General features: G+C 56.3%; 1 protein-coding gene across 1 annotated transcript; it reads right to left on the reverse strand.

Annotated features, from left to right (window-relative positions):
- Nucleotides 1–460: 460 nt before the first annotated feature.
- CIMIP5 (ciliary microtubule inner protein 5) lies at nucleotides 461–6,840 on the reverse strand (the record flags this gene model as incomplete). The annotated part of the gene is made up of 3 exons (XM_080814472.1): nucleotides 461–652; nucleotides 2,549–2,588; nucleotides 6,590–6,840. The coding sequence occupies 3 exons, from the start codon at nucleotides 6,838–6,840 to the stop codon at nucleotides 461–463; spliced, it is 483 nt and encodes a 160-aa protein (XP_080670598.1).
- Between the last annotated feature and the right edge of the window lie 4,222 nt (nucleotides 6,841–11,062).

Below are 11,062 nucleotides of genomic sequence, written 5' to 3' on the forward strand. Positions count from 1 at the left end.
TTTGGAGACTGGAGATGCTATCATTCTGCTTTTGGAGATGAGGGAACCACGGGCCAAGGAATGTGGGCAGCCTCCCTCTAGAAGCTGGAAATGGTCAGGAACCAGATGCCTCTAGCCTCCAGAAAGAAACAGAGGCCTCGCACACCTTGATTTCCACCCGGCGAGACCCAGTCTGGATTTCTGAGCTCCGGCGCTGTAAGATAGACCGTGTGTGCTCTTTTAACCCCTCGGTGTGTGGCCATTTGCGATGGCGGCCAAAGGAAGTAAATATACCACGTTATGGGGGGAGGGGGGTGGGGAATAGAGGCCCAGAGGGTTCCAACAACCCGCCCAACATCACACAGCTGCTGAGTCCGGGGCAGGATTTGAACCCAGGTAGTCAGCTCGTGACCGCAAACGCAGGGCTGCTTCCCACAGCCCCCCCCCCCTCCGGCCCCACCCCTACACCCACCTCCTCCCCCTACACGGGCTGCAGCTCGGCTTCCAGCTTCTTCTTCCGGACTCCGCCCACACAGAAGAAGTCCATCCCGATGAGGGTTTGCCCCAGGGGCGTGTTCACCCTGCTGCCCACCACCTGGTTGGCGGAGTTGGGGACTGTGTCCGAAAAGAGAGACACGTGCTCCGGCAACTGCACGGGCTCCTTCCTGTTGCCCTGAGGAGAGGGGACGGAAGGCGTCACGGGGAAGAGGTGTGCACGGGGCCAGCCCTTAGCAGGGAAAGGAAGCGAGCAGGGAGCGGGAGGCCTCTGGAGGCAGCCTCCTCCAGCTGTCTCCATCCCTGATGGGCCCCCGCGGAACCCAGAATTCCTTGAAGTCACACACACCCAGAAACGGTCGCAACTCATAACCGTCGGGCTCCACGAGCCCCCACGCCGTGAGCAAGTCTGTGCAGCCGCCCAGGTCGGGACGTGCCCCGCGACCTGGACCCGCCTGCTCAGACCCCTGTCTCCGTCCCCACCCCCGAGGCAGCCCGGGCTCCATCTCGGACTCCCGGTTTTGAACTTTATCTTGTGAGACGGTGGCTCCTGTCTCTCAGGAACGTGTGTTCGAGGGTCGTGCACGTTCCTCCGTGTGGCCGCAGCTCCCTCGTTGCCCTTGGTCCACCGCACGCCCTCGTGTGGCTTGAGCGAATGTTCCACGTTATTTACCCGTCCCGCCACGGATGACACTTGGGTTTGCTCCCAGGCTGGGGGGGTCTGAATGTTCGCGCACGTGACCGGAAGGGGACTGAGTGAGTCAGTGCCTGCACTGAGAACAATCTGGGGAGCCCTCGGGTCAGGGTCACTCAGGGCTACCCTGGGTCCACCAGCAGTTATAGCACCAGGGCAGTAACAGGATCCTGGCTTTCCCCTGGGAAATTCCGGGCCACGGTGGCCCCACGCCTCCGGGCGTGATGCAGGTGTCAGTGATCGGGTTGCTAATCCCCAGCCCTTGGCAGGGAGACAGTAGGCTGGAAGCCCAGCCCAGGAGCTCGGTGTGGGATTTCAGGTCTCATGAACGACACCTTCTATCCCAGGGCAGACAGCGAGCCCGCAGGCTGGGAAGGCAGAAGTTTGTTAAATCTCCCCTAAGGCTGGCAGGCGTGGCCACCGCCTCGGATCACTTGGCCCACTGCTCATTTTCCAGGTTGGTTCATTGACCATCCTTAGGGCCAGATTCACCCAACATTTGGTCATTTATCCAGCATCAACTGAGTGCTGAATATTTATTAGGTGCTGGGGGTAGGGCACGGCTGGTGGGTGGGGGACAGCGAGGAAGCTGGCTTTCTCCTTTCTCTTAGGGAGCCCACAGCCTGGTGAAGTCGATCATCGAAACGTGACAGGCTCTTTCAAAGGAGCGGATTGGATATGATGTCGAGTAGCCAACAGAAGGGTCTGAGGGAGTCTGCTCAGGAAGGACAGATTTCCAGAAGGAGGGAGACCCTTGAGTGATGAATAAGGTTGACTGACAAGGCGGGAAGGGCATTTCAGGCAGGGGAACGGCACGCACAAAGGCACGGCCAAAATAATGTGTAGGTCAGTGTGGGGAGGCAGGCCAGTTAGATCATGGGAAGCGTTGTGAGCCTCCCGGAAAAATGCAGATATATTGAAGGATTTTAAGCAGGGGAGAGAGAGGGTCAGTTTTGTGGTTTGGGAAAATTACCCTGGTAGCAACGTGGAGGACGGATTGGAAGTGGTGACTTTAGAAGCAGGCGAATTTGTTCACAACGTACGTTCACCCAAGCTGATCCCCAAACGGCACACCACACACACTCCACTCACTGCCTCGCTGACATCCTCACGGGGACAAGCATTTCCGAAGCGGACACCCAACATTGCCAGCTGGTTCATCGTCATAAGATCTAGAAACACTGCGGAAAAGTAATACCTAAACGCGCACTAAGCATTTTCTTTCCCCCAGACCCTGAGTTTCTTGAAACAAGACAGTATATATATTTGTGTCTCCATCCATTCCAGCACCCAGCACACAGTAGGTCCCCCATAAACGTTAGATGAATGTGCTCACATCCCCGGTGCACGTCTGCGTGACAGGAACGCCGTTGGCCTTACCAAGGAGTCATAGTCTTTCAGGAAACTCCAGTGTTGAGCCCTGGAAAGGAAAACACAGGGAGGGGGGGCAGTGTCACATCTTTCTGCAACATTTTTTTTGCAAATGGCTTTTACTGTGTCAGGTGAATGAGTGCCATGGATGATGCATTTACTAAGTCATGCGGGAAACTAAAAGAATCAAGTGAAACAAACACCCCAAGCCAACCACGTTGGCTCTACCCCGAGCCTCTACACCGAGCCAGTGTTTCAATAATTAGTGACGTTTCCCAGAGTGGCGGGTGTGGCGCCAGAGGTGGTGGTCCGTGGTGGGGAAGGCAGGGGTGCAAGCCCTCTGCATTTTCAGAGCCCAGTGGGAGCCCTTAAGCACTTTGTGAAGAAAAACCTCACTTTTTTTAATAATTTTTTTTTCTAATTTTTAATTTATTTGACAGAGAGAGATCACAAGTAAGCAGAGAGGCAGGCAGAGAGAGAGGAGGAAGCAAGGCTCTGTGCTGAGCAGAGAGCCCGACGCGGTGCTCGATCCCGGGACCCTGAGATCCTGACCTGAGCTGAAGGCAGAGGCTTAACCCACGGAGCCACCCAGGTGCCCCCCCAAACCTCACTTTTTTGGTAGCCTTGCAGTGTGTGCCACAGAGGAAGGTGGGCACCGGGCCAGAGACCGGGACCCGGCTGCTAATTTAATTTTTATTTTAAACTGTTTTTAAGAAGCTGAACAATTCTGTCAGACTTATAATAAACACAGGCTTCTCTGCCCCAGTCCTCCCAGCCCCCGAACCCCACAGCCTCCGGTCACGTTTCCAGCCCTTTCACTCTTTCTTTGGGCCTGTCATGGTCGTATCCTGGAATAATAAATCTAGATGGCCATTTCTTGAGTTTTTGAAGCTGTTGGCGTATCCATGGACTTTCTATTATGGGAGATTCCCTCATTTCTTCCAAAATGATTGTGTCATAGATTTTGGTGGGACCGGTGTGCGTTGTTCATACCCTCGGGGTTCTCTAGATACTTCGCCGAGCGGGTATCTAGGACCATGGGATCTCCAATCCTTCCTTGGACAACCTGGAGTTTTTTCCTAGAGTTTATAATCACATTTTTCCCTGGTTTTCTTAGCTTTCTATGTGCAGATCACTGATTCCAAACTCTCCAACAAGACTGTAAAGCCCCTCCCTGTATGATCTCCCACACAGGCAAACGCGACAGGTAATCTACTGTCTTGTTCAAGTTTGTTGTAGAAGCTGCTGTCTGGGGACCCCGGTCGCCCTGCTGCCACGAGGGCTGCTGCTCCCCAAGACCCCCTCCTGCCGTCCTGACCTCTCCTCGGGGGTCCCCGCTTTTGAGGTCCTGGGCCTGCCTTCCTTGTTTACTTTCCTGTTGTGGAGGACACCCTCCAGTGTCCATGCATGCGTGCATTTCTACGGTTCTAGAAAATTCTCAGACGCTCTCCCCTCCGATATTTCATCGCACCCAGCTTCCCCTTGGAGAGCTCTGTTGGAAGGTGTGTGGGATCTTCTTGCTCTGTTTTCTAGGGTTCCGTGTGTTCCCCCTCCTTGTCTTTCCGAGTAATTGTGATGAATCTGGGTTTATGAGGGCTCACTTCAGTTGTGTTTTGTATTTCAACGTTACAGATTTTTTTTTCCCTAGAGGTTGTTTTTGGTTCTTTTCCAAGTTGCCTCATTGTCCCATGCTCAGACTTTGAACCGACTTCCCTGTCTTCAAGCTACCCTCCCGAGTCGCTGAGAACCTCCCGACCTGACCCTTCCTGGGGTTCCTATTCCCTCATCAGCTTCCCCCCCCCGCAGTTGACCCTCGCTTCCCCTCGCTTCCTCTCCTCCCATCCCCCCCAGGTGTCCTGACCCTTCCACTCACCATCACCCCTGTCTTGTCACCCACACAGCTCACGTTCCGAGAGCTTTGGTGTTGAACTAACAGAACCTCAGAGCCATGCGAAGACTTAGCGAGAGCCAGTGAGGGAGGAGGAGGGAACGCTGGGCCCCTGTCCTCGCTCTGCTTGCTGCCTGCTTTGCTGGCTGTGTGGCCCTGAGCGAGGTCACTGTGGTCTTGGGCCCTCAGTTTCTCTGTCTAGAAAAACCCCAGGAGGTGGGTTTATGGGGCACATCTCATGGGCTTCATATACAGACCTGATTTCAAAGACTTGGTGCCCAGAAGAATGTCAAATGATCTCTTTGATACTTTTAAAAATACTGACTCCATGCCAAAAAGGTAATATTTTGGACAAGATATATCCTTAATATGGATTTCACTAGTTTCTTGTTACCTTTTTTAAGGCTGCGACTAGAAAATGGAAAATTCCGCAGGTGGCTCATGCCATATTTCTGTTGGGAACACAGCTCTGGATTTCCCTGAACTCTCTCTTCTTGGGGTCTGTGACCCCTTCTTTTCTGGCAGCTTCTCTCAGTCTCCTGGCTACTTGCTGTCCAGCAAGTGACTGTTGCGGCCGAGTGCTGCGACCTCATCACTCGGGACACATGTCATCCTTCCGGGGGGGCTTGTCATGCCTGCCGCGCCAGCGTTCTGCGTGTGCTTTCTCCATCGAGAGCAGATCCACATGTTGTAAGGGTCACCCCCGCAGAGGATCTGGTCCACTGGTTCCCAGTACATTCAGAGTCATGAACCGTCCCCACTCTTTTTGTCACCACAAAGAGAAACCCCCTGTCCCTTAGTGGTCACTTCTTTTCTCGCTCCCCTCAACGCCTGGCCTCCCCGTGTTCTGTCCTCTGGGGTCGGCGCCCAGCTCCTGACTGGTACCACTCCGCCACCTCCGGGGAGGCCACCGGGATGTGGTTCTGCATTTCACACCCCACCCAGCTCTCGCGTCTTCACCCCAGAGCCACTCTGCCTGCCAATGACCCAGGCTGGAGGCCTGGTCCCCTTGTCCCCGCGCCCACAGCCATTCTGCACCCGGTTCTCCTGGGCACTCACAGACCCCCAAGTCTGCTCAGGTTGCCCCCTCAAACATACACACACCCCTCATCCAGCGCACACACACACACGACCCTACACCCACCACACAGACCCACATACACACACCCCCATACACACCACACACATACCACACCAGACACACACACACACCACACACACCCCCACACACACTCACGCACACACCACACACATACCATACACACCCCCACACACACCACGCACATACCACACCAGACACACACATACACCACACACACCCCCACACACAGCACGCACATACCATACACACCAGACACACATACACACCACACACGAACCACACGTATGCACACACCCCATCCCCCTACACCCCACACATCCCCGACAGCGCACACACACCGCACACGTTCTCACTCCAACCCATCAGCAGCCGTCGGAATGCACCCACAAAAACATGGCTTGAATTTTCCCACAGATTTTGGCAGATCACATCGTGCTGTTCCTCAAAGCCCTGGCTGGGGTCTCACGACACGTACACACGCGACCGTCCACAGGCTGGGAGCTGCTCCCACGACCCACACTCATCTTGAGGCTCCCGTCCACTCCCTGACGGCCGCGGCCACACGGACGGTCTTTGTTCTGTTTTGCTTTTAAACGCACCGAACTCCTCTTGGTCCTCCTCTCTCCGCCTGCTTCTCGGCCGCCCTGTCCTGAGGGAGGCGCCAAGGAACCGGGTCTGGGCCTGCCTCGTCCCTCACTGCAGCCTGATGGGCGGCTCTATCCTAGAGACGTCTGCACTGAACGAGCGCGTGAAGGATGTCTCTCACCCGGGCCAGAGGGCCAGGGTGCTCCCCTCGCCACCGCCCCCCCCCCAGCCAGCGCTCCCGTGACTCCCTGGCCTGCCCGTGAGGGATTCTTCCAAAGGCAGGTGGGACCCCAGAGTGAAGGACGCGGGTCATCCGGCCCCTGCCCACCTTCCCTCCCACCCTCGAGGCCCCAGTTGGGCCCAGGGCACTTTTCCATCAACACCCATTTGCTGGGTTACTCCTTCTCAGGGATCTCTCTTTTTCCAGAAGTTTCCTAGACCTTGAGTTAGGCTGGGGGTCAGGCAGGGCACTCACCAGCGCTGTTGGCCCCTCCTCTCGGCCTCCACGAGCTCCCTCCACAGCTGATCCTGCCTCACGCCGTTCGTCCCCAGGCCCAACCGCTCTGCTTCTGGGACCTGGGGGGCTTGGCGACTGCCAGCGGGACCCCTGCCCCCCGCAGGGCCACCCCGGGCCGTGGAGGAGTCCAAGGCTGACAGTCTGGTTAAGGGCAGCCGGTACCCAGCTGACGTGGTTCTCGGGAACCCAGGGGTGGGGCGGCTCCCCATGGGTGTGTGTGTGGGTGTGTGTGTGTAACAGAGACAGAGAAATAGAGACTGGAGAGTTAGAGGGAGAGAGAGAGAGAGGCGGGCTCCGGTCTGAGCTTGGACCTCTCCGGGACCCCCCCAACCCCCAAGCCCCGGGAAGTGTGTGCAGGGGTCCCCCTCACTAGCCGTCTAGACCCCAAGCCCAGAGTGGCTGATGCGGACTGGGAGGGCACTTGAGCCGAGCTGTGTTTCCAGCGTCTGCCTGTGTTGACTGTTGCCGAGGGGACAAGGGGACAGGCAGCTCCCAGTGTGTGTGTGACATCTGAACCCCAGTGGGGGGGCAGTTGGAGAGAGTTTCTGCATCTGTGCCAGGCCCGGCTCAGCTGCCCTTCAGCTCTGACCCCAGGCCCTCTGGCTGGAGACCTCAAAACAGCACTGGGGTGGGGGAGACCAAAGGCCTGGCTTCTGGGGCGGTAAGAAAAGCCCGGGCTCCGGGCTCCTCAGCAGACAGGATGCGGGGTTTGGGGCCGGGCCTCCAACTGCCACGTGACCTCGAGCAGCCCCTGCCCCTCCTGGGGTCTGTGAACCGACAATAGTCTTCCTTTCAGCTCCCAGGAGAGGGGCCGAGGGAGGCACTATGCGAGCTCTAGAGCGGATGCCAGATGCAGGGATGCAGGGGGCGATGCTCGGCTTCCCTGCTGGAAGGGTTCCGAGCAGGGGCGGGCAAGGGGAAATTAGTGACACAGCGGTTAATACCTGTTCCAGCTGCATCAACCTGGAGGGTTTACAAAGCACCATCCTTCATCTGGCTGAACCCGCCGAGCCCTCCGAGACATAGATTTCCAACCCCATTCAACCCAGGAGGGAACGGAGGCCCTCGCCAGGAAAATTAAGTGCCTGTCCAAGGTCCCTCGGTTACTCTGAGGCTTGGCCTTGACTTCAGATCCTCTGAAGGAAACAAGGAGAACCGGAGGATAGGGATTCATGTTCTGAGCCTTTGGCTGTGACTCTGCTCTAATCCAGGGGGGCCCAAGTCGCTCTGTGGCTCCAGGCCCCTCCTGCTGGCCTCAGCTGGCACCCTCAGGCACTCCTCCCAGCTGGTGCACAAGGGAAAGAAGAGAACCCTCAGGAAAGAACAAGAGGCGCCAGAGTACCAGCGCCACGGCCCGGGTAAGTGGTGGGGAAGCCCACGCTGGCTTCAGGCAGAGGGCTGGAGCAGAGACGGGGTGACAGCCGAGTGATGTGACCTTCTGGGACATCAGTCTGAAAGCAGAGGCTGTGGGGCCAGCGGGGGCTGTCTCTCCTCTCTCCTGGGTCCTTCCTCCAGGGCTGGGACAGGCAGGCTGGCATTCTATGATCTTGATGTTTTCCCAGTAAAGGTGGACGGGGTGAACGCCCAGGGGCCCAGAAGTAGGCTGCCCCGGTGGTTATTCTCTCTTCGGCGGCTGGGCCCCCAGCACAGCCAGGACCGGTCCCTACCTTGCCGAGGAGTGGCAGCTCTGACCTCCTCGAACCTCTGGGCGAGGTCCCATGAGTGTGTGTATAGACGGTCAGTGCCTGCTGAGTGGGGCCCTTCTTGTAAGCTCGGTGGCAGGCTGAGGCCTGGAACAGCCTGGAACAGCCTGGAACAGTCATGCGGTTTGCTCAGACACCTGGCCACATGCTCCAGAGACAAGGAACAGGACCAAAAAGGCCAGCAGGGACATCCAGGATGACCAAGGGCTTGATGGATGTAGAGGCTGAATACTTCCGTGCGGGTTGGTCTTTAATTCAGAAGCTATTTCCAACCGGCAGATGGTAGAGGGGCAAACAGAAATGTGACAAAGCAAATACAACAAAATGTTAATTGTACAATCCAGGTCATGGGTATATGGGTGTGCACTGAACCCTTTTTTCAAGGTTTCTATATGTTTGTAATTTTTCAAAATAAAATGTTGCAGGGAGAAAGACTTCACCAGCCAGTCCAGCTTGAACACATTCTCTTTCTTCAGTCACTGAGCCAAAAAGTGTCCAGATCCACTCTGGGTGGGTCTCATACAGAGACCCACCCAGCCTGGGGGACCCCCAAAGGGAATCAGGACACTGGGTTCCGGTCCCAGCTCTGCCAGCTCTGCCAGGACATCTGCCGGATGTCCTTGAGCAAGTCATTGCCCCTTCCACACCCCACACCTTGTGATGTAACTTTCTATACAACCCTCCAGGACAGGACAAAAATCCTTGGATTTGGGGGTTGCTGGAGCTGTATTTTAATGGATTTCTCTCAATCCCAGAAGGACCTTAAGGTAGGTTCTGGTAGAACTCTACAGCCCGGGCTCTGGTGTGCAGGCCGTGCTCCACTGGGCCAGGTGGCCGCAACCTGAGAGATTTCCACCAGAGGAGTGAGGCTCCGCCCCGTGGGGCAGGTGGGGTGGGGCTTGCTCGAGAAGCCCCGCCCACTACCTGTAGACCCTGCCCCTTCCCGAGTTGCTGGCGAGGGCTAGGCCTGGGCGGGAGCTCCCACTTCGGGCAAGTGGAAGAGGTGCCCTTCGGGAGCCGGTGGAGCCGGCGCGACGTCACTGCGCAGAGATGGGAGCAAGCAGGAATGGGGGCCACCAGATGAGGTGCAGGGCGAGGCGGGGCTGCGGGAGGGCAGGGGCTGCGGTGGGGAAAGTCTGCCTGCTTGGTTTAGGCTTCCGTCCTGTCCCCTAGATCTCTCTTTCCCAGATGAAAACTGGCTTAACTCTGGTTCCCCCGTGCGCACACCCCGAAGGCTTCATGAAAGGTGGTGAAAGCAGACGGATTCAGGGCCACGGCTCACACCTTTCCAGCTGCTCCTGCCGAGTCCCCAGAAAGTTCGGAGATGATGACAACAGCAGCATTCGAGGTAATTTATGTGTGGAGAAATCCGCACCCCCTTGTCATCCCAGCCATTTTCACTTCAACAGTCACTTTTGTTAGTTCTTTGCTGTCAATTTACTCAGCCTTAAAAAATTTAACATCGGAAACATCTTTTCATGTCTTTCTTCATCATCTTTATACTTCTCCCTTTAATCAGTTTCTTAGAACTGGTGTGTCACAATATACTCAGCCATGTCCCTGTTCTTGGGCATTCACTCTGTTCCCGGATCTGGCATTCGTTCCCATGGATATCTGTGCCTCCGTCTGCCGCACTGTTGCTGACAGGATGTGTTTCTAGAATGGGATGACCGAACCGGAGGGTGCGGACATTTTCACGACGTGCAGCGTACAGAGCACCTCTCCGGCCAGGCTCGAGTGTGCCAGTTGGGCTGGTCCCCACCAGAACCAGAAGCTGTGGTCGGGGTCGCTGAGACCACCCCCAGCTTGACGATGGGCTAGGAGGACTCCCAGAACTCAGCCTGCGGTAGTGCTCATGGCCCTGATTATTTTGGCCAAAGGAAATGACGCAAAATCAGGAAAGAGAAAAGGCATATGAGACGAAGCCCAGAGGAAACCAGGCACAAGCTTTTTTTTTTTTTCTTTAAATTTACTTATTTGACAGAGAGAGATCACAAGTAGTCAGAGAGGCAGGCAGAGAGAGAGGAGGAAGCAGGCTCCCCGCTGAGCAGAGAGCCTGATGCGGGGCTCGATCCCAGGACCCTGGGATCATGACCTGAGCTGAAGGCAGAGGCTTAACCCACTGAGCCACCCAGGTGCCCCAAGGCACAAGCTTCTAAATTGTCTTCCATGGGCTCACACAGGGCACGCGGGCTCCCCTGGCACTGAGTTTTGACAACACGTATGAAAGGTTGTTGACCAGGTAGGTTCTTTATTATTATTATTATTATTTCAAGATTTATTCATTTATTTGAGAGACAGCAAAAGCAAGCACTTGGGCAGGGGGAGGGGCAGAGGGAGAGAGAGAGAGAGAATGTCAAGCAGACTCCTTGCGGAGCATGGAGCCCCACTTGGGGCTCGATCCCTGGATCCTGAGCTCATGACCTGAGCTGACTGAGCATCCGATGCTCAACCACCTGAGCCACCCAGGTGCCTTGACCAAGTAGGCTCTTCAGAGACTCAGTGCCCAGGGCTTTCACGGGGTGGGGGTGGGGGTCATGTAGGCACCTCTGTGTAGCACGTCCCCAGATCCCAGAGTCCCAGAAGGAAAGCCCGTCTTCCGCATGAACCATATTGTAGCACAGTTTAGGCAGAGGGAGTCACTCTTACCAGGAGGGGAGGGAACCCTCCGGACATGTAGGTTCCCGGAGCCCCATGAAGGGTGGTCCTGCCAGCGGGCTGCGCCGAG

Source organism: Martes martes (assembly GCF_963455335.1).
Source record: "Martes martes genome assembly, chromosome: 9".
Taxonomy (NCBI): domain Eukaryota; kingdom Metazoa; phylum Chordata; class Mammalia; order Carnivora; family Mustelidae; genus Martes; species Martes martes.